Source organism: Anser anser (assembly GCF_964211835.1).
Source record: "Anser anser genome assembly, chromosome: 2".
Classification (NCBI taxonomy): Eukaryota; Metazoa; Chordata; class Aves; order Anseriformes; family Anatidae; genus Anser; species Anser anser.
In genome coordinates this window covers 162083760-162111028 of record NC_139721.1, presented here as the reverse complement: position 1 = coordinate 162111028, position 27269 = coordinate 162083760, and the positions used below count along the sequence as shown (strand labels likewise).

The 27269-nt window shown below is 59.0% G+C and overlaps 2 protein-coding genes and 1 long non-coding RNA gene across 5 annotated transcripts in view; all 3 read left to right on the top strand.

Annotated features, from left to right (window-relative positions):
• Positions 1-5743: 5743 nt before the first annotated feature.
• On the top strand, positions 5744-21271 carry ELP6 (elongator acetyltransferase complex subunit 6; the record flags this gene model as incomplete). Its single annotated transcript, XM_083823752.1, has 7 exons — positions 5744-5797; positions 9232-9310; positions 10543-10613; positions 17046-17173; positions 18083-18275; positions 19596-19742; positions 20292-21271. 7 exons carry the CDS (start codon positions 5744-5746, stop codon positions 20415-20417), a joined length of 798 nt encoding a protein of 265 aa, XP_083679878.1. The 3' UTR covers positions 20418-21271.
• LOC310894055 lies at positions 12450-16387 on the top strand. Its single transcript, XR_014579532.1, has 2 exons — positions 12450-12697; positions 13033-16387. It is a non-coding gene; the product is annotated as an uncharacterized lncRNA (long non-coding RNA).
• A 540-nt stretch (positions 21272-21811) lies between the features above and the next one.
• SCAP (SREBF chaperone) overlaps positions 21812-27269 on the top strand; it is a 57908-nt gene continuing 52450 nt past the window's right edge. Inside the window, exons 1-2 of one of the 3 annotated variants that reach the window (XM_083823234.1) lie at positions 21812-21907; positions 24781-24970. The gene's annotated coding sequence lies outside the window, so the exon portion shown is untranslated. Of the gene's footprint in view, positions 21908-22689; positions 23735-23759; positions 24027-24780; positions 24971-27269 lie in introns of those variants that run through there. The other 2 variants (XM_083823233.1, XM_083823235.1) reach the window with 2 other exon arrangements.

Sequence of the window (27269 nt, the reverse complement as noted above, 5' to 3'; positions counted from 1 at the left end):
GCTGAACCTGCGCCGGATTTAACGAGAGGAGGAAAGCAAAATCCTCTCAGCTGGGCAAACTGTAAAGCGCTCAGTGCGGGGAGAACAGCTGCGCGCGCGCGTTTGCTGATGCCAGCGAAGCTCCCGACGTCGTTTAGCCACGGCAGCCCCTCTCCTTCGCTGCTTTCCAGCTGCGGGGCCGGGGGGGGGTCCCGCGGGGAGAGGAGCAGTGCAGGGTGCGGGCTGCCCCGAGGGGCTGCGAGAGAGGAGGCTGGATCGAGGGGAGAGGCAGGAGGCCAGGAGGAGGCCGAGCACGGCGTGAGCTCGCTCCTGGCCCTCGTGAAGGGACGGGGAAGGAAAGGGAGCCGAAGACGAGGGGGCTGAGAGCCTGGGCGAGGCGGTAGGAAAGGCCTCCCCGAGGCGCGTTGGGTGGTGAAAGGCTTTAAGGGACGCTGGCAGGGCTTCAGAGGAGCGCCGCAGGCAGCGCGACGAGGGGCGAACCCGAAAGGAAGCGCCCCAGGAACCAGCTTGGCTCCGTCGCCGGCTCCTCGCCGACCTCGGGCTCGGGAAAAAGGCCGACAGAAAGTGGGAACTAGGTCGGATTACTCGGGGCAGCTACAGGGGTGGCGCAGGCACGTGGGGGGATCCAAACGGCCAAATTGAGATGGAAATAGCAGGGGGAGAAGAAAGGGCTGCGCCGGTGGCACAGCGTGCTGCTGGAGGAGGAAGGCTGCTGGAAAACGAGGGGCTGAGCATTCAGGTGTCACTGGCTTTGTAAAACCAGCCTTTAAACACGTCAGCTGCAAGCAGGTGCCCTCCACGGTGAATAAGGCAGGGTGCTGTCCACCCAGAGAGCGTTAATTGGGGTAAATGAGAATAGTAAGCAGTGCACGTAGCTTGGAGAGGGATTTTTCTGGACTTTATCCTCATTAGAAAACTGGCTGAAGGCACCTGGGACCTGATCCCAGGCCCAGAAAGGAGCCTTTGAGGGACGGGCTCAGGGTGTGGAGCACGGGGCTAGGCGGTGTGGAGCTGCAGCGAGATGTGGGAAAGGTCTCCAAGGATGTGGACGGTTTCTCGAGAGGCTGGGGTAACCGCTCAGGGGGCCGTGGTGGCACGCAGGAAGGCACAAAAAAGGTGGTGAACCCCAGCTGGCAGAAGGGACGGCAATTCAACTGCAAAGAGACGGCAGATGGAGGCGATCTGCTGGGCAGAGAGCACAAAGGAACGCAGACAACGCTGGCTGCCAGGGCGGGCACCGGGGCTCGGTGCCCCGTTTGATCCCGTTTTGCTTGCGGCCGTCCCCAGGATCCCGGCGGCTCCCCACGGAGGTGTCTTTGCCGTCACGTCCCTGCCGGCTTCGGCACGGCTCCTGGGGACTCCTCGGAGCTGGAAAAGGCCAGGGGAGTTCGCTTCCAGTTGTAAAGGCGACCTGGAAATTGAACCAAAACCTTCATTTCCCCTCGCTTCACGAATGCAGTAAATTATTCCCCGCGGCCACAGGCAATCAGCAAACGAGCCGCGGTTAAACGTAGCAAGGGGTACCTCGGTTCGGCGTTAGCAGAAAGCTCCTAAAGCGGGGATAATGAGCTGCGGGGCCACCCCTGCTGCGGGTTTTTAGGGGCAGGTTGGGCACACACCACCAGGGCAGGTTCGGGCTGAGCCGCTGTCTCCCGGCGGCCGGCGCTGCTCGGTCTGCGTGCCCTCTCCGTGTCCCTGCAGCCCCGTGCTCGGCGCCACCGCGATGCTTCGGCTCCTTCGGCAGCAGAAATGTCGGGGCTGCCCTGCTGCCAGGCTCCTCGGCTCCGCAGGGCAGCGCCGAGGGCTTTTTTTCTGCTCCTCGCTGGGGGCGCAGAGGCAATCGTCGGTGGTTTCTCCTACGTCCCTAACGGCTGCTGCAAACACAGAGGGACGTGGATGTGAGTACGTGTAGGCAAAGCGGACGGTTTAAAAAGGGATGGAATAAAAATCTTTGCCCTTCCTATTAGCTGTGCCTGTTTACCTCACATTTCTTCCGTCCCAGGCCTATCAGCCCCCATAAAATCTTGCCGGATTACCCAGCGGTGGGCCCAGACCCCCAAAAAGTACGTGTAGCTGGCTTCCTGGCTGTCTGCAGCCAGCCTAAGGAGGAGCGAAGGAGGGCGAGGGACGCGCCGATGCAGCGCCACCCGCTTCTTTTGCAGGGGTCTTTTTGGGTCAGCTCTGGGTTCTGCGTGCTCAGGGGTCCCGGCTGTCTCGCAGGCACCTGCATTCACGTTCCTTTCCCTGTCTCCTGCCTGTCCTCGGCTGGCATCTCTCCCCACAGCCTGGCGGATCCACGACCCCGGGGGATCGCAGAGCAGTTCTGCAAACACCCCGCGGGACTCGGGGTCATCGGCGGCGCTTTCCTGAGCCGAAGGCGATGGGAGGGTTCAAGTGTGGGCGCTATTTTAACAAGAATCAGCCGTTTTGCCCCGGTTTTGCGATGGAAAAGGGCTGCTGCTGGCGGCAGAGGGGTGAGGATGGGGTTTGCATCGGGGTGGTGCGTTCAGGTAGGAGCAGGAGCATCCCCACCCCGATGACAGCCCCGCCGCTCACACCCAGCTCAGCCCCCCCTCTGCTTGCCCTCCCGGGGGGGGCGCCCCCTTGCCCAGAAATTCTTTTCCAAGCCCGGAAACTCTCGCATTGCTTCGGAGAAGCGCGGCGCCTGGCTTCAGCTCAGGCGTTATTCCCTCCAGCTGCTTTCTGCCCCGGCAGGGCCGAGCCCCCCGCGCACAAGCTGAGCTCATGGCACCGTCTGCCCGGGGCCTCTTCTTGCCCCACCATTGAGCCGGCCCGACGGCTGCTCTCTCGTTAACCTCTGCTGGCCTCGAAGCTCTAATGATGATCTTTTCTGGCTCAGAGCATTACTAAAGCCTTTAGCATCGGCCCGGCGGCGGGAGACGAGGGAGCCCTCCCGCTCGGGTACGCTCCTCTTGCTGCCAAGCAATTTGATTTGCGCCTTGACCTCCGGCGGGATGGGAACATCCCGGGTAGCTCAGGGTCACCGGAGGAGGAAATCAAATGTCTTCTCCCTAAAAATCACTTTCCACACGCTCACACCAAGAAGCCCGGTGATTTTAGCTACCCTTCCCTGCCACGCTCTTGGGAACTGCCTCAAACACCGCAGGATGAATTGTTTTGATTTGTTTAGGTGGTTTCTTTTGGTCAAGAATTGCTTTTTTTTTTTTTGCCACTCATTTTGGTCTCACGTAGCACAGGAGCTTAATGGTAAGCAGCATTGCTACCTATGGATGCCATATGGCTCCGCTATGCCACACACACAAGGTTTGCTGCATTGTAAATACTGCAAATAAGCACGGAGCAGATGGAAAGGGAAGGGGCAACAGTGTTAACAGCAAAATTCTCGCTGCCTTAGCGCGGTAACAAGTCACGAATTGTGAGAAGGAATACATTAAGAAGGACAAGAGGTGTTTTGAGAGACGCAGCTGTACTTTGCGTGCGTCTTTGGTCCCTTTCCCACTGCAAAGAGAAAAAGGCAGGATTTTTACATTTCATTTACAAGGCGCTGAGGGCTCTGCGGCTCCTGGAGGAGCTGGAAGGGAAGTGCTACGGGGAGAGAAACGTGACGGTGCAGACAAAAGGTGGTCAGAAAAACGCCCCGTTTACCGGCGTACGAACGCTGCCCTGTAAAGAGCTCCCAGGTAGGAACATCCCCGGGCTCTGCCAAGTCCCTCTGCGATGCGGATGGGGCTCTGCAGACAAAGCCCGAGGGCTGGGAGGACAGGAGCCAGGGGGAGGCCACTTGGAAGGGCAGCGAGGGAGTCAAGGCACGGAGCCCGGCCGGAGCTGGTTACCCACGCCCCGAGACCAGAGCCCCGGTTCCCAGCTCTCTGAAAGGGTAGGAAAACAAAAGCAAAGGGATCCGGGCTTTTAAAGCAGCTTTCAGCTAAGGCTCCTAGAAAAACGAAGCCATCAAAGGGTAGGAGAGGAAGCCCTTTCACAGCTCAGTGACCGGTTAAAAGGCAGGAAGCACGGGGCTGACACGCACGTGGGTTTCTGCAGCAAAGAGAGATGGCAGGGGGGTATCTTGGGGTCCGGGCACCTCACCCAGCCTGTGCCTACGCACTCTGGAAAGGGTCGGGGAATGGGGTGGCAAATTCTACAGATAATACACGTGTAAACATCGAAAATAAAGGCGGAAGAACAGCTGCAATGGCTCAACCAAATCTCCACGCAGCCCGCTGGCTTTTCTGCAGCAGTTCTCCTCATCAGATGGGGAAACCTGAGGCTAAGGCGAGCGCTGTGTGGTCCCAAAACTCTTCTCCCAGACCCAAAAATTTGCAGCTCAGGGGCTTCCCAAGCCCATACTGGCCCTCAGATCTCTCCTCCATGGATTTGTCCCCTTCTCCTACCAGTTCGCCCCCCCCCCAAGCCCACAGAACCCTTCAATATTGACAATTCGTGGTTCTTCGTAGCCCTGCGTTAAACGACACACGCGTCTCCTCGCTCTTGCTCGGCGCTTGCCATTTATTAGCATCGCGTGATGCCCCCTAATGCTCGCAGCAGAGAGGCAGTGCCGGGGCCACGCAGCTCCTCCAGGTCCCTCGGCAAATCCAGGGCTCTGCATGCCTCCCTCAGCCGGGCAATCCTCATTTATATTAAAAAAAAAAAAAAGAAAAAGAAAAAAGATTACAAAAGCAAATAAGGGGCAGTAAAACGGGCAAGTGCATAAAAGCAAATTCAAGCAAAGGGGAAAAAAATAACCGTACGCGATTTGGACGTTCGCGGCTGCAGGCTGTAAATTAGCTGCTACTACTCGGAGAAGCAGCCGGGAATTATCGGGGCTCTGCTTTGAGAGCCCCAAATTAACGCTCAGCGGCACCCGGACGTGCCGGTGACTTGCTGGGGAGTATCAAGGACATCGGAGAGCCCTCCTGAAGACTCCGGCGTGCCACGGCATCTACCCGGGTGAACGGCCGGGTGCCAAGGGTGGAGGCTCAAGGTGTAGGGCCTGGGGGGAGGCCAGGCGCTGGCGGTGGACCCCAGGGGCGACGTGGATGTTAACGACGCGGATGATGGGGGCAGTGCCCCCTCAGCACGCCCGTAGGACCGAGGTGACCACAAGGCAGGCTGACGGAGCCCCGGGCTGCCCGGGGCCGAGCGCTGCCAGCAGCTGGAGGGATGGGACCGCGGAACCACGGCACCGCGGCGGGGTCTGGGTGGGAAGGGACCCCAAAGCCCCCCCATGGCCACCCCCTGCCGTGCCCAGGGTCCCCTGCCCCCAGCCCAGGCTGCCCCCAGCCCCATCCAGCCTGGCCTTGGGCACTGCCAGGGATGGGGCACCCACAGCTCCTGGGGCAGCCTGCGCCAGGGCCTCAGGGGGACGGATTTTTCCCTAATTTTCCCTATTTTTTCCCTAATCCCCCTCTTTTCAGCCCAAAGCCTCCCCCGCTCCCCTCACGACAGCCCCCGACGCCCCCCCCCCCCCCAGCCCGGCGCCCCCTCAGGCTGCCCTTGGGGGGCTCCCCCCCCCCCGGGGGTGCTCCGCCACCACCCCCGGCCGCCATTTAACGCCGGGGGCCGCCGCCTGAGGTGGGGGGGTGTCCGTCCCTCCGCCCCCCCGGTCCCCTCCGTCCGTCCCCCCGGTCCCTTCCGCCCCCTCCACGAACACGGAACCGGGGGAAGGGGAGGGAGAAGAGGGCTCCGCCCGCCGCATGCGCTGCTGCGGTTCCTCCCCCCCCACGAAGCCACGGGCACCGGGAGGCAGCGGCGGCCCCCGGCCATGCTGGCGGAGCTCAACGAGCTGCTGGGCGCCTCCCCGCAGCGCCCGGGCACGGTGAGGGCGGCGGCGGCGGGGCGGCGGCGCGGGGAACGCCGGGAGTTGTAGTCCGGGCGGCGGGGGGGGGGGGCGGCCGCCATGGCGCGGGGGGGGCCTCGCCGCCACAGGCAGCGCTGTCCCCGGCACCACCATCAGCGCCACCGCCGCTGCCACTAATGTGTCCCCCCCCCAACCCCGCCTGCAGCCCCTGGGGGGGCTGCCAGGCTTCTGCCCCGCGGGCCGGGGGCTGTGGTCACAAAACAGCATTGCCCCAAATGTATTCAAGCCCCTCTGGTGCGCTGTAGGGGTTTAAGCTCCTTTAGGCTGCTCTGTTCATTTGTTTTGTCCCTGTAGGTTTTTGTTTTTTTGGGGGGGCTAGTTCACAAGTCTTACGAGGAGAGACTGGGGTTGTTTAGTCTGGGGAAGAGGAGGCGCAGGGCAGACCGCACTGCTCTCTGAAAATACCTGAAAGGAAGGTGCGGGGAGCTGGGGGTCGGCCTCTTCTCACAGGTAACCAGTGATAGGACCAGAGGGAACGGCCTCAAGTTGTGCCAGGGGAGGTTCAGGTTGGAAACGAGGAGACATTTCTGCTCAGAAAGAGCAGTCAGGCGTTGGGACGGGTTGCCCAGGGAGGTGGTGGCGTCGCCGTCCCTGGGGGTGTTCAAGGAAAGGTTGGACGTGGTGCTTGGGGACATGGGTTAGTGGTGACATCGGTGGTAGGGGGGTGGTCGGACCAGGTGAGCTTGGAGGTCTCCTCCGACCTTAACGATTCTACGGTTCTGTGAAATCATGTGGTGACAAAACACCCTGTGTAAGGGCCGTGAGGTGCTTGGGGTAAAAAGTTAACAAAACGCACGTGTGTCACGGAGAACTTGATGTCCTTCCTAATGGATGCTGGGTCAGGCCATAAAGGCGTGTTCGGGATGGTAGCTTTGTAAGTCAGAGCCTCCCTGCTCCTTCCCTTTTAGAGCACACGATGCTGGTAGGGTGATGTTGTGCTTGGCCAGAAAATGGCAGTGAGGCAGGGCCATGTTGCTAGACAGACAGATGGACATCTGTGGGACCAAAGCAGAGGCTGCCCGAGCCCCCAGGCCCCTCAGGTTGGTGTCTGGGGGCTGAGCATGGAGGCCCCGAACGAGGAGCCTTGGCGGAGGCCGTGGGACGGGCAGGGGTGCTGTCACCCACCAGGCCCTTCTCCCAGGCAGGGGTCTCGATGGACGGAGAAATCAGAGACAAAACTGGGGATAAGGAACGTGGCCAAGCGGTATCGTGGACTGACGCCGCAGCCCTGCAAAGTGGGGCTTGGTGCAAATTGGGAATTCAGAAGAGCAAAACCGACAGGAGGTTTGGCCTCAAGATCCCGAGTTTTGACTTGGCAGCGTAGGCAGAACCTGGCAGAGGCGCCGATCCGAAGGCTCCTCTGTGTGGGGAATTGCCTCAGATTTGTGTCTGCTCTTCCTTTTCCATCAGCCAGGGACGTGGACTTCTTCTCCACACTCGGATGCCCTACCACACCTGGCTACAAAGGCTGGCCAGAAATCAGTGTCCTGCTGTGCTTAAAAAGCACCAGCCCTTTGCAAATCTCCTCTTCCCATTCTGTTTTCTGCATCGCCGCGGTTAAGTCTGTGCCATTTTCCAAGTGCTGACTGCAGGGCTGGTAGGTGGAAGAAGCTGCTGCCTGCGTGGGTGTATCTGATATGTCACCACTGAATGCTTGTGACATCCACCGCTGCCCTGCTGATTGATTTTGGCAGTTTCTAACAAGTCGCTGCAGCTTCTGCTTTGTAGCCTGCAGGTGGAAAGAGTGCGAAAGCAGCGTGCGGAGAGACCAGGGGCAGACAGATGGAGAAGGTGCTGCAAGAAGGCGGCTTTCCCTTTGAAAGTGCTTCATCCCAAGCCCTTTCTGGCCTTGAGAAGGATGTGCAGGTGGGGGACGAGGGTCAGACCGTGCACCCCCGTGAGCTGTGGTGCAGCTGCTGCCTCTGGAGGTGCACGGTTCGGGCATTCCCACCCCTCACAAGCTGGGCACGTACACGTTGGCGGTGGAGAGTTTTGGGCACAGTCTAAGCTGCTGCAGTGCGACAGCAAAGTGAGGATCGGCAGGATTAAAGGTCAATAACGGGAAGTTTTGAAGAAGCTAAATAATGTATGCTCTGCATGACAGCATCCCGCTGTGTTCTGCGCAGCGTGCGTGGTAGCGAAGCGCAGAGCCTTCCGAGAGCTGTCAGGTGGACTTGGCTTCAGCGGGCACGAGGAGGGACGTGGGGCTGCCTTCAGGCTGACTGCATGCAGGAGGAGAGGCCGAGGGGATGGAGCAGGAGTTCTGCCAGGAGCTGAACCGAGGAACACTTGATCTTGTGCTGTTTTAACACAGAGACCCCTCTGGGCTTCACCTTGGAGGGTGCATCCCGGTGAGATTCCCACCGTGTGGTGCCTCCTGCTATTGCAATGACCACCAAGGCGTACCCCTTTTTTGCATAGAAAAGTGCTTTTTGGCTGGGGCAGAGCAGCCTTTCGGGACCCAAAGTCCTGCCTTGCATCCCGTGCGGACGTGTTCAATATTTGCCGTTCCATTAGCACCGCTTTACAACACGTGTTAGGCATCGGGGAGTTACCTGAAAGATGGCTTGCAAATTGCCTGTGGGTAGCTTGCTTGTTGCTGCGAAGGGCTTTGTTGTTTTTTTTTTTTATTCTTCCAATAGATTGAAAAAAAAATGCATTGGTAAGTTCTTTGTGATTAAAAACAACCCTTCTGTGATTCGTATTGATTAAAGAAAAATCCTGGCTAAGGTTGTAATGGCAACAAACGCCTTGATGAGACTGGTGCTGATAACAAGCACGCGCTGATGAACTGAATTAATTTCCTGCGTGATCAAAACAAGGTTTATACTTTGTGCAGGGAGCTCTGCTCCTGTAGCAGTATTTAGGTGGTACGAACGTGGTTTGGGGTTAGCGTGCAGCAGGGGTGGGAGGACTGCCTGGGATGGGCTGGGAGCAGGGAGGGAGCAGCAGCAGGGGGAGCAGAGCTGGTGGCTCTTGTCCCCGTGCCACCTGCGCCACTTTGCGCAGAGGGAGGACGAGCCTCAGTCGGAGGAGAGTTGGGAGGCGGAAACTGCTCACAGCCACCCATGACGGAGGTGTCCAGCACCAGGAGCGTGAAAATACGCTGTGGAAGCTTCTTGGTGGGCACAGAGCGAGGGGTCCAGCGTGAGGGCTTTCAGGTGGCGGGCAGATCTTCCACCGCGGGCTCAATGTCTGCTGCTGCCTCTCCACAGGTCAGCATCCCTTTGTAAATGGATGGGTGGCTGGAGCGCTGCTTCTGCCCTCTGTAACGCCTGCAGAGCCTCCCCTGGCTGCAGGCCCTTGCAGGCACCTTGTCTACCAAGATGGAGCCGGGAGCTGTTCGTACCCTCGTGGTGCTCTGTTAAGTTCTTTTGCTTCTTCTTTTCCAGGGTAAATTCACGCTGCTGCGAGACACCGGGACGGATGGCAGCTTCCTGGTGCACCATTTCCTCTCCTTCTACCTCAGAGGTATGCGAGCAGCAGGAGTCTGCGAGGCGAGGGCTTGTCTTCGCCTGGTCCTTGGAGCTTCCTCCTCCGAGAAGTGATTCTCCTTGAGCAGAGGCTGGTTTGGCAGAGCACGTGGCATCCTTGGATTAGCGCAAGGCCTGGCGTCAGGATTTATGGATCCCAGTCCCGGCTTGTTCTTGGGACGTGCTCCATAGCCTTGGGCACTCGGGACTTGCCCTGTAGCCTTAATCTCCCTGCAGCTCGTTTCGTCATTAGTGCAGCGCAGGTTGGAAATCACAGGGGCACCCGAGAGCGAGGTGATGAATGCAGTTCCTTCGCTACTCAGCCTTTCATAACACAATTAAAAATATCAGGAACGACTGAACAAGTAGATAAGATGGCAGCGAGTAAACAAACAAACAAGCAGGGGGTTTGCCGAGTTGCCTAATTGCTTTTCTGCTACCCTTTCACCCGTGAGCAACCTGCCAGCCCCTGCAGAGAGGGCACTGGGTGCCTGGGCTCCTCCAGCTTTCTGCTGGCAAAGCAGCCGGCCCTGCAAATGTGGTCAGACCGAACCTCTCCGACTTGAAACTCAGCTCAGAGCGCTGTGCGTGTGGTGGGGCTGAGAGCATCCTGCCCCCCAACAGCTGCCACCTCCTCAGCTTACAGCTTCACCCTATTTTTAAAAATTAATCCACGCTCCCTGGCAGGGAGGAGCAAGCACACGGATTTGGTTCGTACCCAAGCCACAAGGCCGGGCCGTCACGTGCCGGGTTTTCCAAAATCACGTTTTAGCGAGGTGGCTTTGTCAGCGTTGCTGGTTCTGTGTGTATTTCCAGACAAGGTCACTCGCTCTGCGAGAGCCAAAACAGGGACTTTTGGCGTGCCAGGGATTTCAGTAGTTCGTGTCATGGTCGGCCGTTGGCCTCCTTGCAGCGGGACCAGCAAACAACGCCGGGAAATCCCAGGGCAGAATGGCGTGAGACAGAAAAGAGGCCGTTAATTTTTTTTGTCCTCTCTTTCTTGTTCTTTCCATTTCTTTTTAACCTGACTAAAATTTTCCCTAAACCAGAAAACCCACAGAGAGGTGAAAATTGGAAGCCCAGCCACGAGCAAGTGAGGGGCTGCCTAGACCTGCCTCACTTCAAGGCTTTTGCAGACAGATTTGCAGCCTGGCTGCTGTGATTTGTGTGCCTTGATAATGGCAGCTTGCAAAATCGAAATAATAACGCGCCTTTTGTCTTCTCCCCCAGCCGGCTGTAAGGTTTGCTTTGTGGCCCTGCTCCAGTCCTTCAGTCACTATAACATCGTAGCACAGAAGCTGGTAAGTCTCCTGGCACAGGTGAATAATCACAGGCCCGGGCAGTTTCTGTTGGGTGGAAAGAAATGAGAATAAAGAATGGAAATCGCACGTGGGCACAGATTCACAGGTCTTGGTGGGGCCGGTCAGGCTTGGTGCTCCTGCAGCGGGGAACGGGGAGCGTTCTCGCTGGGGGAGGGATGTGATACGGGACAAAAGCCAGGCTTAGGATTAGGATCAGGCTTGTCTGATTAGGATGCTCACTGCAGCAGCCCCACCGGGCGCTCCCTGCCTGCTTACTTTAGGCTTAGAAGAGTTTTCTGGCGTTCCCCAGACAAGCCCAGACCGGTAGGTGTAGTTTCACTGGTGCAGTGTCCATGGGGCCTCTCCGTGCTCCTGCAGTATCCTCTGGCTACATGGCACAGGAGGGCTTTGTCCTCTGTCCTGTGGCTGCGTTGTCCTGAACCATTTTGGGCTGGAACACCTGTAAATTCGGGACGATGCCTGTGTGCTGCTTTTGGCCCCTGGGCCAAGCCATCCCTTAGAGGCATCTGAGGAGCCACAGGTGAGAACGTTCTCAACAATTCCCTTCCCACGGTGAGTCAGGCAGGGACTACGTGTACCACGAAAGGAGAAAGCTAGAAAAAACCAAGCAGGAGAGGTCATTCCCGGTGTCAGCAAACCACTCTCCCCTCTGGGTTTGAACTGCGCCTCTCGGCTTTTTGTGAAGTGCTCTCTCACGGACGTGAAACGCTCCGGCTGTGAAGTCCGGGTGACCTTCCCGAGCTGGAGGATGAGGGCTCGTGTTGAACCTCCCTGCTCTGGTTCTGCTGGGAAACCTCGCAGTGCTTCTGCTGGTAAAGACTCTCAGGTGTTGGAGAACCAGGTGGTGTGATGACGGTGTGGTCCTGCTGTAAATGTGGGATGAATGTTGGTACTTGCTAAACAGCTGTATTTTATTTAATATTCGGTTTTTACCTTTTAAAAGGAGATAAATGGTCTGAGAGCTCAGACCTAAGTTAATTAAAAGGGACTGAGCAAACAAAGCATTTCCATGTGAAGCTTTAACCCTCGGCCAGGTGCTGAACGTGCATTTCCCCTGCAGAGCATCTCCCTGCTGAGCAAACCAGGCTCTGCGAGTGCTGAATAGTTCTGGCCTTCGTGCTGCAGAGAGCAGGAACTCTTGGGGGGAGCTTGCTAAGTGGGATGGGAACCCCCTTACCGTGTCTGCTCTCAAAGAAGAATCACATTCGTTGGTCTGTTTCTTCACGTGGTGCAATGTCCTGGTACGCAGTTTGAGTGCGGGCTTTTAACAGGTGGCGGCGTCACCTCCCTCCTGGGGGGAGCCCGAGAAGTGAGAGCACGCGAGGATTAGCTGGAGCATGTGTGCAACAAAAACGATTTGCTGTCCGGTGCTTCCAACAGGCAGGCACTCTCGGGAGGGGAGGTGATAAGAAGAACAGTGCGGTTTGCTCAGGGGAGTTCGGAGGAGCGATTGCATTCGCCTCCAGCAGCGAGCTGGCCCCGTGCCGGTGGTTTCAGGCCCCTGAGTCAGTTTTACGTTATGACCTGGCAGACGTCTGCCTGGCTGGTTGGTGGGAGCTCTTCCTGAGCTCCGAGCAGCCGGAGGCTGTACCTCCGTCGGTTGTTTGTATCTGGGTTTCCTTGAGGTCTTGCCTTTGCTCGAATCCTTCTTTGCCTAAACAAACATGTCAGGTGGTTTTTGGCAGGGTGGTTCCACGTAGACTTGTTTATGATCGGAGACTCGTTCATGATCAGAGACTAGTTTATGATTGGAATTCGCTCCGTTCACAGCCGGCAGCGTGGCTGTGCTGCCCTAGGTGCCTGCAGGAGACCAGCTGAGATGTCGTTTACGCCGCTGCAGCGAGCCCTGGGCTCAGGCACGGCTCCGAGCCGAGACGTGCCGCGTGCTTCTGCGAGCGGCCAGCAGCTCCCTGCCCACCTCCTCGTCCTCAGGGGCACGCTGAATACGAGCTGCCCGGCTCTCTGTGCCGGCCGGGAGAGCTGCAGGCCGTCGGGATGTTCTGCAGGAAAAGGCCACTGGCTGGAAGAACCTGGCTGCTGATGTTATGTTACCCCATGCACAGGTTAAATCTCCTCTGCAGAATCATCGTGTGCTTGTGAAAGGCTCAGCGGAAAGAGCTTCGCAACTCGGTGGTGCTCCTCTTTCTGCTGGGGACGGGGTGGGGGCTGCAGGGGGCTGGGGAGGGACTCTTGGGCAGGGGGTGTAGGGATAGGACACGGGGTGACGGCTTTAAGCCATCAGAGGGTGGGTTTGGGTTAGATCCAAGGCAGAAATCCTTCCCTCTGCGAGCGGTGAGGCCTGGCGCAGGCTGCTGAAGCCAGGGGGATAGGATACAGACTTTGCAGTGATATCTTGTGCTCCCCGTAGCACCTGATGTTGTTTCCCAGTTCCCCACAGTGTCGCCAGGTCCTACCAGCCCAGAACCAGTTCCTCATAGCCTGGCCAAGTGCAGTGACTTATTTTCACTTGCAGGAAGAAGCTTCCCTGTTTTTTTGTGCCTGTCCTGCCTCCACAGGAACGGCTTCACCTTTTTCTTTTCTTCAAATCCCACTCTTCCTGAGGATCCACGCTTAATTTTGAGGGACAGACAATGTTAGAGGTGTTTGTCATGGCCTCCCAGGCAGCACGCTCGGCTCTAGGAAGACTCATGGCACCGGGGCAGCTTGCCAGGTCGGTGTCCCACCCTCGTTTGTACGACGTTTGTTTTCTTTTAGAGGAAAAACGTCTTTATCCCCGCTTGGCCTCCCTTTTGCCTGCTCCCCCGTCCCGTGCCGTGGCGCTGAGACCCCCAGAGCAGAGGACGCTGCCTGGTCACCTCTGCTCGCCCCTGCAGGTGCTGCCCCGCAGGAGAGACCTCGCAGGATCGCCTGATCGCGGAGCGTCGCGCTTTGCACCGCGGCTGCTGCTTGAGTTAATGCCCGCTGCCTCGCGAGCTCCATTACCAGCTCTCGCCTGCAAATATTTGGCTTTCCGTCATCACCCGGCCAGCAGCGAGCGGCGCTTTTGGCTTTTAGGGACGTCGGTGCTGGCAGGCCGGCGGGACGTGGCGCTGTGGGTGAGAGCAGTTGTGCTCCTTTGTGGAGCTCGCGGCCCCCGTCACGCCGGGCTGCTATTTGAGAGGCGTCTCCGGGCTCGATCGATAAAGGACAGATTGCCAGAGATAACGTCTGGGTGCGATAATGGAGCGCGGTGCTGCGAGATAACGAAAGCTTTCAGGGCCGGCAACGCGCGCTGTTAGGGTGCGCTGCGGCGCGGCGGCTCTACAGCAAGGACGTTTGTAGCGGCGGAGCTGCTGGCGGTCAGGGAGGTGCCGTTGGCCGTTTTGGGCGCTTTTCTCACCAATGTTGAGCTGTCCTGGGGCTTCCCATGCTGGGAAGGTGCTGCTCAGGCGGGCTGTTGGGTGCCTGCGGTGCTGGGGCGTGAGACCTCGTCCAGCGCTGCGTCTCTGGGACCTGGTTCTCCCGCTGGAAAACGAGCCTGGACGTGCTGGGTTCCCCCAGGAACATCGTGGCACTCAGGGGCTCAAGTTCCCCTGTTCAAGCCATCCACATGCTGCCCCAACCTGCCCTTCCCTCGGGCTGCCTCCCTGCTCTCGATTCCTGAATTATCGACATCGAGAGTGAGCTCGGACACCGCTCTCGCAGGGCGTTTAAGTGCCCGAGTCCTGCGGGCTCCAGGATTTGACCAGGGGATCAGGGCCGTGAGGCCGCCCTGAAGCTCAGCCCTGCTCCGTGGCACGCCAGGTATTTGCCGTCTGCTCCGCATTCCTGCCGCACAAAGGCCCTTCTGTCCTTGGCCAGAAATTGTTCCGTGGTGTGGGCTTGCTGTTGCCTAAGAGGCTCGTGTTAGCTCTGCGCCCCTGCCCCGCTCCTCGCAGGGTTTTAGTGAGGAATTATCACCTGCCGAAGCTGGATTCTGGCGTCTGGAGCCCGCATCAGCCTCTGTGGGACTCCGGGCTGGCGGGAGGTGTCGTGGGGAGATGGAAGGGCCCCGCAGCCTCCCCCAGCGTCTCTTTCTTGGGAATTACCGCTCCTGCCTCGCCTGGGGGAAAGGGAGACGAGGGAAGGCAACGTGGGTGAGGTGAGGGGGGGCGTGATGCCAGCCGCAACGCTTAGGGCTCGATGCTGTTCATCGAGAGGGTGCTGGAAAACAAAAGGGGTAAGTCCAAAAGTGCTGGCTGGCTCCTCGCCCGAGGCAGTCCCTGCCCACAGATCCACGGCCAGGGTCTGCGTGGCCTGCAGGGCTCCTTTCCTCCCACCAGCCTGCGTGGGAGACCGGAAAAACGAAGGGCAAACTTGAGGCCGAGTGAGGAACTTGCCGGGCGCAGGCCCGGTGCCCTTCACCCCCGAGCAGCCTGCGCTAGCCGAGGCTGCGTGCTGCGGCGCCCCTGGCCGTGAGTGAGGACGTTGCCTGCGAGCCGCCGTTCCCTAATTGCCGCAGGCAGCATGTCCTGGCACCGGCCCCGCTGAAGGGATCTCTCCCCCTAGGATTTCAGCAGGGAGGGAAGGCGGCGTAAATCTGTCTTCCCTATCGTCAGCGCTGAGCATGTGGCAACTGATAAGCCTCGCGGGAGCTTGGGGTTAATCTTCCTGCAAAGGACCTCGTCCTTATCTGCTCAGACCTTCTCTCCGGGGGTCCCTTTGCTCACAAAGCAGCCCCGTGTAGGGATATCTCATCGATCAGATGCTTGGGATTGCTTGCTGATCTATTAAAAAAAAAGAAAAAGGAAGGAGGAAGGTGAAATGTTGGCACTTGTGTTTGAGGTCAGAGTGACAGCAGGTGAGCCGTGGGGGCAGAAATCCGGAGGCAGAAGTGGACGCATCACTTAGCCGCGTCTCCCCCTCGTGCAAAGGGAGAGCTCTCGGGGTGTCCGAGCACTGGGAACGCTTGGAAAACCTCCAAGGCCTCTTCGGAAGGAGGCGCTGGGGCCGTGCCAAGCACAGTGCTCGAGCTCCTGGGGGGAAGAGCTGCTCCGAGCCTTCGGCTCCGGCATCGCCAACACTGTGCCCAAGTGTCCTGCAGCTCCCAGCAGGGCTGCTTGGGAAAAAAGCAAAAAAAAATATATATATATTTTCTGTGATGCTTAAAAAAGTGGGAAAGCAGCGGGGCTGCTGGTGTGCGCCTCTCCCAGCGTTCAGGCAGAAGCCAGGCTTGAGGTGAGGGCCAGTGCTGCTCAGCCACGCTCTGGGCAGGGGCACAAACTCTCACAGCCGCCAGCAGCGATGTCCTTCCCCAGGCAAAACACGGGAACCGCTTTCTCAGCACCCTTGCTTCTGGTTCCTGGCCTCTGGCTCACCGCTTCTGCCCCTTGAGCAACGCCGCGCGGAGCAAAACCTCCCTGAGCTCCCTACGGGCCGTCCGTGCCACCGCCTCGCCGCACAGCGGCCCGGCTTCAGGGTGCCGGGGCACCGCGAGTCCCCGTGCCAACGCTCCCTGGCTCCGTTCTAATTTCTGACGGTCCCGCTGCAAAACGTGGGGAGCAACCTGCGCCGAGAGCCACCTCCTGCTGCTGGGGAAGGCATGGCTTGACCGGGTGAGAAGAGGGCACACGGTGCGCGTGGCACGTTGTGTGACCGTGCCAGTGACGAGCACTAAGTTTTCTCCCAAAACGTGGGCTGATGCAAGCTGGGGGGGGCTGCAGAATTGCCAGAAGTCGCCCCTGATGATAAAGGAGGATGAACTTGATGATGAACCGAGCCTCTGGTGGGGATCCTCCGCGTGTGTGTGTGCGCTGCAGCTGTGCCAGGGCTTTCTCCGCTGGCGGTGGGGGCTGGATGGGCCCCGTCTCGAGGCTGGCGTCGTGAAGGAGGCTGAGAGCAGGAACCTGGGCTGGGGGTTGTGTCGCGGCCCCTCTTCCTCCTCCGAAGGGCTGAGGCTGCTTCCCCGGCCACCCCGCTGTCTCCCAGGCGTCGGGGTGCCCAGCCCGCGGCCTTCTCCAGGTGCGTGGGTTGTGCTGAGGAGCTGCCAGCACCAGGGCGTCGTTATTGCCACGGCGGTGATTGGAAAGCAGCGAAAACCCTCGGCTTCACCAGCCAAGGAGGTGAAGCAATCGCCGCCCGCTAACACCCCGTGCCTGTCTCCTTCTCCCTGGCTCTGGATGAGAATTTTCTCCCATGCTGGGCCAGCAACGATGCTGCTGTCTTCCCAGGAGCGATTCCAGGTCGTCTGAGCGCCCCAAATCACAGCAACTTCTTTTTTCCTCCCGGCAAAATAAAGGAAAGTGACCGCGTCCACCCGGTTGTGCAGCAGAACCGCCTGTTTCAGCCGCCGTGCAGGAGTCACCAAGGCGGCGGCTTTATTTCGTTGAGATGAGATTGGATAGAAATAGGCTCGGTGATCCGCTTGGTTCTGTGGGCACCCTTCCTGCGGAGCCGTGTGCTCCACAACGTGATGTTTTCCTCCCTCCCCAGGGAGTCAGTCTGACAGCTGCCAGGGAGCGGGGACAGCTCGTCTTCTTAGAAGGCCTCAAGTCCTGCCTCGACCTCTTGTTCGGGGAGGAGGAGCCGTCGGGAGAGCCCAGTCCTCTTCAGTTTATAAGGTAAGCCCGACCGGCTGCACAGGGCAGAGGTGGTTCTGGCGCGGAGTGTTTCCCCTCCGGCTCCTGTGTCGTGTCTCCTGCCGATGCAGAGAGCAGCAGCGAAGCCCCGGGGCTGAGACCAGGCTCCCCTTGGGCTTCCCTCCGGGGCTCAGGGGCTCAGTACCTGTGCCCGATGCTCAGACACCTACGTGGAGGGAGATGCCAGCGCCACACACGCTGCTGTGCTTTCCCTGCTGCTCCGAGAGGGATTCTGTCCCACTTCTCCAGCATTTCGGGGCAATTTCTGCTCCCGTCTTTGCTGCCAAGCGTGTTATAGCTCTAGAGAAAATTTATTTCAGCTCTCAAACTGGCTTTTGTCAAATAACTCCATCCGAGCAATTAGAGAGCGGTGCTGCTTTTAGCCGCGTTGGCTTTCATTTTTGTTCCCACCTCACTTTTCCCCGTCCCTGATGGTTTGATAAAAGCGTTATCAGACCCCGCGCGGTGGAGAGAAATCACCCCCGCCTGTGCTGGAGGAGCAGCAGGGCGCACACGAAGCAACCGAACCGAGCTTCGCGCCCCGTCAGGCTGAGTGACCGGCTGCTGGGGGCCGCAGGGCATGCGGAGAGCTCCCGTGGGTCGGTGCGTGTGGCAGCAGGACCCACCGAGGGCTGTTAAATTGGGAGCTGAGACACGGCTGGAGGAGAGATGAGGGCAGGCAGCGAGGCCTCGCAACCAACCTACCTGTGCCCTTCGGGTCTGGGTGCACGGGCTGGTAGGGAAGCGTTGGACCCGGTGACTGTCACAGCAGTGGGGACAGCACGGGTGGCACGGGCCGGCGATCCCCTTTTGGGGTCAGCGAGGCTCGCGGGGCGAGGAGAGGGACGCGAGGGTGGGCAGAACCCCTTCGAGGTCTCTCTTCTCTTCCAGCGGGAGCACCTCCAACCTCAAAGCCTTGTTTGACTTCGTCCGGACCTCCCTGACTCCCGCCGACAGCGCCTCGTGGAAGGGCCCGGTGCTGCTGGTGGACGACCTCAGCGTCCTGCTCAGTCTGGGCGCCACGCCGGTGGCTGTGCTCGACTTCATCCACTACTGCAGGGTCGTGGTGTGCTCTCAGCTCCAGGTACCGCTGCCTCCGCATGCGTGTGCCAACGTCCGAGAGCCTCTGGAGCAAAGCCTGGCCTTGTCTCCTTTATCTTCCTCTGCACCGTAGGGCTTTGTTTTTCCGGAAAGTTCAAATCATTATTCCAAGGGGAATAATTCTTAGGGGGCTGGTCAGAGCCTGGGGTACCTCTGCAAGGTTCTTTGCAGCCGGTTTTCCTGGAGGTGCTGTGGGAAGGGCTCTCTTCGCCCCTGATGTGTGAACAGAGCTTTGAGGTGGAAATTACCATTTTTAAGAGCTCCCCAGAGCTTGCTGCTCACACACGTTTGTGCGCACGTGGGAAGGAAGCGGGTTGGGAAGGTGACGAGGGGCTGATGAGTCTCGGAGGGGAGAGAGGTGAAGGTCCAGCTCCTCCTGCAGTTGGAGGGACGTGGGTCTCTGCGGCACCAGCTGCTCGAAGGGCGTGCGACAAGGTGGCAATTCCACGAAGATCTCCCCGGCGGTGTGCTCGCTCCTGACGGCATCGCAGCCAAAACTCCTTACGGCCACATCCATCCTTCGCTGTTTACACCGCGGCGTCCTCCGCCCCGGCCACTTCTCTCTTTGCTTGAGCGAGAAATAAAGTAGACGGCGTCAAGTTTTGTTATGCTGCACCTCAAAGCGTGCCAGGGTGTTTGCCCTGCAAGTGCTGACAGGGGATGTTCAGCTCGCTGGGAATATTTACCTCCAAAGCAGCTCAAAAAAAAAAAAAAGAAGATAAATCATGCTAACGCGCTTCTATTTCTGTCCAAGATGTTCCAAAGCTTTAAAGAACATTTTAATTGATTGTGGATTTGATGTTATTTTAAGCCCTTGGCAATCTGCATGGGCTGAGGCAGGGCCTCTCGGGACGTGTTTTTGATGGAGCTGGCGTTGCTCGGGGGACCTCCGCTTTTTTCCAGGAGCTGCGGAGGTTCGAGCATCGCGGCTCTGGCTGCGGCCACGCGGCTGCGTCTTTATTTAGCTGCTGGGAGTTCATCCGCTGCCGTTTGCGCGGCCCGACAGACGGGTTTAACTAGACGGCTGCCTGGGAACAAAGGCCTGATGTATTTTGGGCCGCGGATGAGATCAGATTATACGCACGTCCATGTATATGCGGTGTACAGAGAGCAAGGTGTTTCAGAGAGGTGCCTGTGCCTCGTATTTGTTTTCCCGGTGGACTTCAGAAGCGGGCGCCGTGCCAGCAGGTGCCCACGCAGCTTAGCTAGCAGGGCATTTCTGCCAGCTCCTCTCGCTCCCTCCCCTTCCTTACCGCCAGCGGATGAGCGAGGGGCTCAGCGCTGCCTGGCGCTCTCGTTCCAGGGGAACATCGTGGTGCTGGTCCACGGCAGCGAGGATGCGGAAGACGAGGAGAACAACCTGGTCGGCAACTCCTTGGGTCATCACAGCGACCTGATCCTGTGGGTGGAGGGCCTGGCGACCGGCTTCTGCAAAGACGTTCACGGGGAGGTAACGCACGCCGGAATGTCACGCACGGCTCTGCCTGGGGACGTGAGCTGTGCTCCAGCTGCCCCACGGGACGCTGCCGCTCGTACAGCCCGGGACTAGCGTGGTCTGCAGCGCGGCTGAGGGCTTACACGCTGCCTGGCTGTGGTCTCCAGGGCTTGCTGGAGCTCCCAGACCCTTACGGCTGCAGTGGGGATGTCTCAGTGACGTCCTGCCACCCGGAGACTGCCCATTCCTGGAAGATGGAAAGGGTTTACCCAGCACCAGGCCCTGCACCAAGGTGATCCAAAGGAATGATAGCTAATTCCTGGGAAGCTTCCTCAAATTATCGTGTCCGCGGATCTCGGCCTGGCCTGGAGTGGTCTCTGCGGGCTGGGAGGGCAGCTGGGTCGCTGGGGGCTGCCCCCAGGGGTGACAGACTGGCGCCAGGCACCGTGTGATGGCTTTTGTGACAGTGACCACCTTCCCTGGTGGCGCTGGAGGGCAGGGGGGCAAGGATGCTGTAAGGGGGGCAGCCCAAGGGATGACGCTCCTCTTCCTTTCCCTTTGCAGATTAAAATAATTAAGAGACTGTCACTGGAGTCAACGGAGCAGGATCTCGTCCAGGTCTACCAGTACAAGATCCAGGAGAGGAACGTCACCTTCTTCGCTAGAGGGCTGTCCGCTGCCGTGCTGTGATGCAGCGACGCCACGAGAGCACCGCGGCGCGGGGCCGGGGCAGCACATGTACATCGGAGGTGCCACCGAACCACCCTGCTGGCCTCACCCCTGCCTCCCAGGAGCAAAACTCACTCGGAGAGAAGCTTGAACGGCTCTCGCGCTACAAGCAGACGTGGGCATCAGCTTGCCAAGAGCTTATTGCATCCCTTTGTCCTCCCACCCTGTTCCCAACCTACGAGGCCAAGAGGAAGAGCGAAAACGTCTGAGGATGTCCCTCAGAGCGTGTAAATACAAGCAGGAGGATGCCCCGGGGGCCGGGCGGGCCTCGCCTTTTCCGTTTGCGGCGTGGCGGTGCCAGGCAGTGCCGCGGCACGGTGGGGAGCCATCACCCCACCCCGGCCCTTACCGAGGTGACGCAGAGCGGGCGCAGGGCGTGTCGCAACCCTCACCTTTCTCCCAGCGCGGGCGGAGATTTGCTCAACGCCCCGTTCCCGTTCCCGCAGTGTTAACAACCACAGCGCTATTTATACAGCTGCTCACCGCCCCGGTGTAAGACCCAGAGGCTGCCTGGGGCGGTTGCTCCCTTGCCTTTTTTTTTTATTTTCCCTCTTTTCACATAAAACCACTGTGCCCGGATGCGTTCCGTGTGTGATTTCCCAGGCTCGGCCTTGGCTTTGGGTGACAGGTGCTTGTACGTGAGCCTGTGTCTGTCGCTGCGCCCGGATCCCAGCCCCTAGCCCTTAACCCTAACCGCTAGCCCCTAATTCTAGCCCCTAACCCTAATCCTAGCCCCTATCCCTTAACCCCTACCCCACTACCTGCCTGCATTTGAAACACAGCCTAGAATTAAAATATCGAACATACACTGAAAATTTGCTAACGCCTGCCTGTATTTAAAATGCTTCTGGGGGGCTCCTCATCGCTCGTTTTAATTAAAACGAGGATACGGGCACCCGGTAACCGCCGCCGGTACCCGGTAAATCGTCAGGAGCTCCCCTGGGAGGGTGCTGATGGGCGCACAGAGGCGTTGGGCTGCGGGGTGAGCCTTGCGGGGACAGCGGCCCCGGCCCCGGCCCCGGCCCCGGCCCCGGCCCCGGCCCCGGCCCCGGCCCCGGCCCCTCCACGTGCTCCGCCAGCCCCCGGCCACTTCCGCGTCCTGACGTAAGAGCCGCTAGCCCCGCCCACAAGGGGCGTGTCCACGCGGACGAGGGCGTGGCTAAAGCGCGAGGGGGCGTGGCCTGGTTGCCTGGGGCGTGCGGTCAGGCAGCGGGGGGGCGTGGTCTGGCAGATGAGGGCGTGACTTAGCGGCAGGGGGCGTGGTCTGGCGTCAAGGGGGCGTGGTCTAACGGGAGGGGGCGTGGTGACGTTGACGCCGGCGGGGGGCGGGGGGCGGGGCCGGCCCTGCGCGCTCGCGCCCGGCGGCGGCGGGCGGGGGGGGGTGGGGGTGGGGGTGGGGGCGGGGAGGGCCGGGAGCGCGCGCGGGGCCGGCGGGCTGCGAGCGGCGTGAGGTAAATCCCGCACCGCGCGGGGGGGGGGGGGCGGGATAAACGCTTAAAAACGGAACTAAAACGGGCAAAATTGAGGGAAAAATTAACGAAGGATCGGCCGAGCCGCGTCGGGGCGGGGGGGGGGGGAGCGGCGGGGCCGTGAGGTGAGGAGGGGCCGCGCGGGGGTCGGGTGGGGGGGGCGCCGAGGCCGGGCCGCTGACGGGACCCCCCCCCGGTCCCCCCCCCGGGGCCCCGAATTCCTGCTCGGGAGGAGGCCGCCGGGGCGGGGGGGGGGCGGTGGTGCCGGGCCGGGGCCTGTCCGCGCTGTGCTGCGCTTCCGGGGGTCGGGGGGGGGAGGGGGGGGAGGGCCGGGGGTGCCCGGGGGGCTGGGGGGGGGCCCGGGGGGTGCGGGCGGGGCGAGGGGAGGGGGGTGGGCCGGGGAAGGGAGGGGGCGAGGGGGTGAAGGCGTCGTGGGGAGGGCTGCTGGGGGGCTGCGGTGGGCAGGGGACAAAGGGGGGGACGGGACGGCGGCTGGGGACAGGGAGGTGGGGGACAGGGAGGCGGTCAGTCGGGCGGGTAGGTGGTCGATCGCGCGGGTAGGTGGTCAATCGGACAGGTAGGTAGACAAGGAGGTAGGTAAATAGGCAATCGGGCGGGTAGGTGGTCAATCGGGCGGGTAGGTGGTCAATCGGGCGGGTAGGTGGTCAATCGGGCGGGTAGGTGGTCAATCGGGCGGGTAGGTGGTCGATCGGGCGGGTAGGTGGTCGATCGGGCGGGTAGGTAGACAAGGAGGTAGGTAAATAGGCAATCAGGCAGGTAGGTGGGCGGGTAGGTGGTCAATCGGGCAGGTAGGTGGTCAGTCGGACAGGTAGGTAGACAAGGAGGTAGGTAAGTAGGCAATCAGGCAGGTAGGTAGGCGGGTAGGTGATCAGTCAGGCTGGTAGGTGGTCAATCAGGCGGGTAGGTGGTCAGTCAGGTGGGCAGGTAGTCGATCAGGCAGGTAGGTAGTCAATCGCGCAGATAGGTAGTCAATCGGGCGGGTAGGTGGTCAGTCAGGCAGGTGGGTAGTCAGGTAGGTAGGTAAGTAGTCAATCAGGTAGGTAGGTGGTCGGTCAGTCGGGCAGGTAGGTAGGTAGTCAATCGGGTAGGTGGGTGGTCAGGCAGGCAGGTAGGTGGTCGGTAGGTAGTCAACCGGGCAGGGAGGTGGTCAACCGGTCAGTCGGGCAGGTAGGTGGTCAGTCGGGCAGGTAGGTGGTCAGTCGGGCAGTCGCTGGCTGCCTTGGAGCTGCCCCACTGCTGTGGTTCCCCGGGGCCTTTGCTTTGCGGCACGGCGTGGTGCCGCGGGGATCTCGCACCCTGGCTCGCGGCCCCAGCCTTTGAAGTTTGGTTAAAGTTTAGGAATCGATTTCCTGGCGTTGCGAGCAGGCGAGCCCGGGTTAGGCGAGCGAGGATAACACGCGGGCAGAGGAGCTGTTTGGGTCCCGAGTGCTCTGCTCGTGGTTTCGTGCCTGGGGGGATCCCGAGGGCAGAGCTGCTGCCTGGATGCCAACACGATCCCGACCGCGGTGTCCGCTTATTTGTTAGAGTTGTTACAAGAAAAAAGCGCTTCCTGTTCCGACAGAGGCAAAGATGAGGCATGGTCCCCTTCGTGGTGAAACCTGTAGCTGTTGTGACAGCACGCCGGCGTGATAAATTTAGGATTACATGACCGGTTGTGTAATGCAGAAAGGCGATTAGCTGACTTGAATTCACAAGGAAGGAGAACACCCGGGGATTTTCGCCGAACGCGCTGCGTCCGGAGGGCCGTGCTGCTAGCTCCGAATCCTCCCGCCGAAACAATTCCGCTCGGTATTTTCAGCTACGGTGCTGAACTTGACACAATGCTGGTTATTTTTCCAAACGTGATTTAAATGTACCGACGCCACAAAAGAGCGGAGAAGAATCTATTTTATTTTTTTTTCCCCCTGAGGAGCGTTAAAATAGGTTTCTAAGTGTCCTGATCTCAGCGATGAAAGAAGTTTGTTGGGCTTTCTCTGAAGACAGCCATGCAGTTACTCGGGGTTATTTTCACTCGGTTGCTGGGCCTGTCTTGTCCAAGTCCGTGTGGTTGTGCGTAGAAAAGTCAGGTTCTTCTTCTCTGGTGAGCAAAGAGTTTAAAAATACAATAGGTAGAGCCTGATGAATACAAATATTAATCTGTCTGCAGTGCAGCTCCGCAGGTAGCGAGCAGAAGGGGAGCAGCAGCAGCAGCTGGGGGTCCCTCTCCCCCTCGCCCGGAGTGTTGGCAGCTCTCCATCCCCGCGGGGGTGCCGGCAGCCGGGCTCCAGCTCCATCCCCGAAGGGCTTGAGGTGCTGCCGCGGCTCGCTTTGCCCCCCGAGCCCATCCCTGAGCATGAACCAGGGGCAGAGGCAGAGGCACAGCGAGCACTGGAAGCTGTAAGGCTGGGTTACGGCTCCTTCGCACTGCAGGAAGTAAAATGGCCAAATTCGGGCTAAGCATGAAGCTGGAGGGACATTTATTGCTGAGGTCTGTGGCTGCCCTGCGTCACCTTTACTTTAAACAACAAACTGGCCTCGTGCGTGTCCTGGATGTATCCTGCTCGCTCTGCGTTCCTCCTACCTGCTGGTACATACAGGCCGCTGTTTCCAGCCGAGACCTTGTGCCCGTGCCAGCCCGTTCCCCTCCCTCTTAGTTTAGCCCCGCAGCACAACCGAGCACCTCTTCCCCTGCTCGTGTGAGAGAAAAGGGTGTTGAGGGGCGTGAGGAAGATCTGGGGCAGCGCAGCCCTCAGTTTCGAAGCCTGTGCGGTGTTACTTGTCGGCTGAAATGGCAAAGAGGAGCGGGGACCCAAGGACGGTTGCCTTCAAGTGAGTCTTTTCTTTTGTGTCCTCAGGTGAAGACACGCTCCCGACGCCTCGGAATGGCCGGAGCCTGCTGTGCCTAGCTGGATTCCCTCGGGAAGAAAACCCGAGCCTGAGGCCCCTGCCAGCAGCACGGCGAGTTTCAGCTGAAGCGAGCACAGTGGTGGACGAGGAGAGGAGGAGGAGGAGGAGGAGGAGGAGGAGGAGGGTCGCGTTTCTTTGGTAAAAGCCGAACGGATCTTGTATGGAGCATTGTGATAAAGATGCCGGGGGGATAATAGTTGGTTTGTTCTGAGAAGACAATGCCCGAGCCGGGCTTCCAGACTCGTTATCTAACGAAGTAGTCTGGGGGTTGTTTCGCTGTTGGGAAGAAGGAGCTCAGTGATCTGCCAGCCCCGGCTTTTTAATCGGTGGTTATTAGAAAGAAAAATATTTGGTTCTACGCGACGCTGGGGCTGGCAGAAAGCTCCCTGTGTCGGATGCCGACGGTCCTGGTAGCTTATTCGGGCCCGCCGAGGGCTGCTGCTGTGATCTAGGACCTGCTGAAAATCAATCCCGTGCGAGTGAGTCACCTTACCGATGCCTGCGTGCGCTTGTGCCTGGAACACCTGGAAGCGCAGAGTTATTAGTTTAGAATGGAAACCGTTCTGATTAGAGTTGTGCATGACTTTATTTTGGGGTGGGAGGGAGACAGCGCAGGAAAATAGATGCTGAGGTTTGGTTCTTAATTTTTACTTTCCGTTTTATGGGCTAACTGGTCCGAGTTGCGTTCTGGTATCTTGTTTCTGTCGCCGTTGGCGTGCCGCCCGTGAGAGGATACCTGTTAATTAGATTAATTTGGCTCAGGCCGAACTTCCAGCGTTCAAGGCGTCAGGGGGAAAATGCCACTGAAGCTCTGAAGTCTGGGAGCTGCGGAGAGGCTCTGTGGAACAGGGCGTCTGTTACCCCGGGGAGCCGGGGGTGCTCTGCTGCTTGTTTTCTGCCTGACCCGGAGGTTTTGCAGAGAGCGTAAGGTGACTTCCTCTGGTAGTTGCGAGGAGGTTCTCGTCTGGATGTGGAAGGCAGAAACCAAAGTCCTCCACCTGGAGCAGGAAGACGATTTCGCGTGCTCCTGCAAAGTGCTCCTCAGAAAATTTCTGGTGCGTGATGTTCTGATGTGACAGGCGTTAGACCGGGGCGGTAACTCTGAGCCACTTCAGAGTGGGTTTTTTGGGAAACTTTCTTCCAGGGGGCAAACGATCCAGTGTAAGCCGTGGTCTTGGTTAAACCAGACCAGAATAACCCTGGTGTTGTATCAGCAGAGACCACCAGAGCTAGCTGCTGAATTCAATTCAGAGCAGCGCAGGGGCGGCGATGAAAATGTAGGTGATGCAAAAGGTGCCTGGAGCCTCGGTGCTGGCAGTGCAGACTGCAGCAGGAGGAAGATGCCTGAAAAAAGCTCTTCTGCCCTTCCTGAGCGGGTTTCTGGGTGGTGAGGATATGTCCGGATAACGTGAGCCATCGTCAGGTCCCAGTGCTGGCTGTTTCATGTTTCTTTATCCTCTACCAGAGAAGTTTCTTTCTGAATTAATCGCTTCAGAACCCTTCCAGCCTCTGTTTTAGTTTACTGTCTGTACATCTTTGAACTTCTGTCCCCGAAGCAGAAGTGCTTTACTGGGGGAATATTTATGAAGTTCCTGGTAGTAACAGATACCTTATTCATCCGTACAACGACCGTGGTGATACTGCTTAAAAATTAATAGTCTTCTGCTCGGGCTTGTACCTGCAGAAAGTCCTGGGTGCATCCAGAGAGCGTGTGCAGGAGGGAAAAGGGACTGAAGGTCTGGAAAATGGAGAAAGCTGCTGGAAACCTTTATGTGGATGTGGTTTACCTGGGAAGGTTCCTGAAACCCTTCCCGTTTGTCACACCCAAGGCTAAAGCAGAGACCGAGACACGAGCAGTAGTGCAGCGGGCTGCCAGCTGAGCTGCATCCCCTTCTGAAGGCTGTATTTGTGTGTTACCTTTGGAAAGTGTTACTGTCGTCTTTAACTTTCACCTCGCTTTCGACAGTTCTACGAGGTATGGAAGGCCAAGTATTTATTGGGGCAGAAAGTCTTTAAAAGTAGCTGCAGTAGAAAGAGGTACTCGGGTATGCAGACAAGGCCACCTGCTTGCGAAACAGGCAGGTAGAGTCTGTAGGCCTAAATTAAATTCTTTTTTTTCTGTCCCGAAGGCCGGTTTTGAAGCAGGAAGTGCATCCTTTGCAGCAAAAGGAGTCCCGGCTGTAGGTGAGGGAACAGGGAAGAGGCCGTGCTAGTTCCAGCTGTTCGTTTGGCAGGTAGATGGGTAACTGCAGCTGGAGAACTGTGAAGAGAAACTGGGTGAGTGTTGGATGGGTGGGTTGTGAGAGTAAATGACTGCTGTAGGTATTTCTCAGTTGCCTGAACTTCGTCTTGAAAGCAGCGCTGGGTTAAAATCCCGTTCTTACACTCCGTGGACTAGCTGCAAACATTGCTTTTACCACTCGTGCCGTGTGTGGCT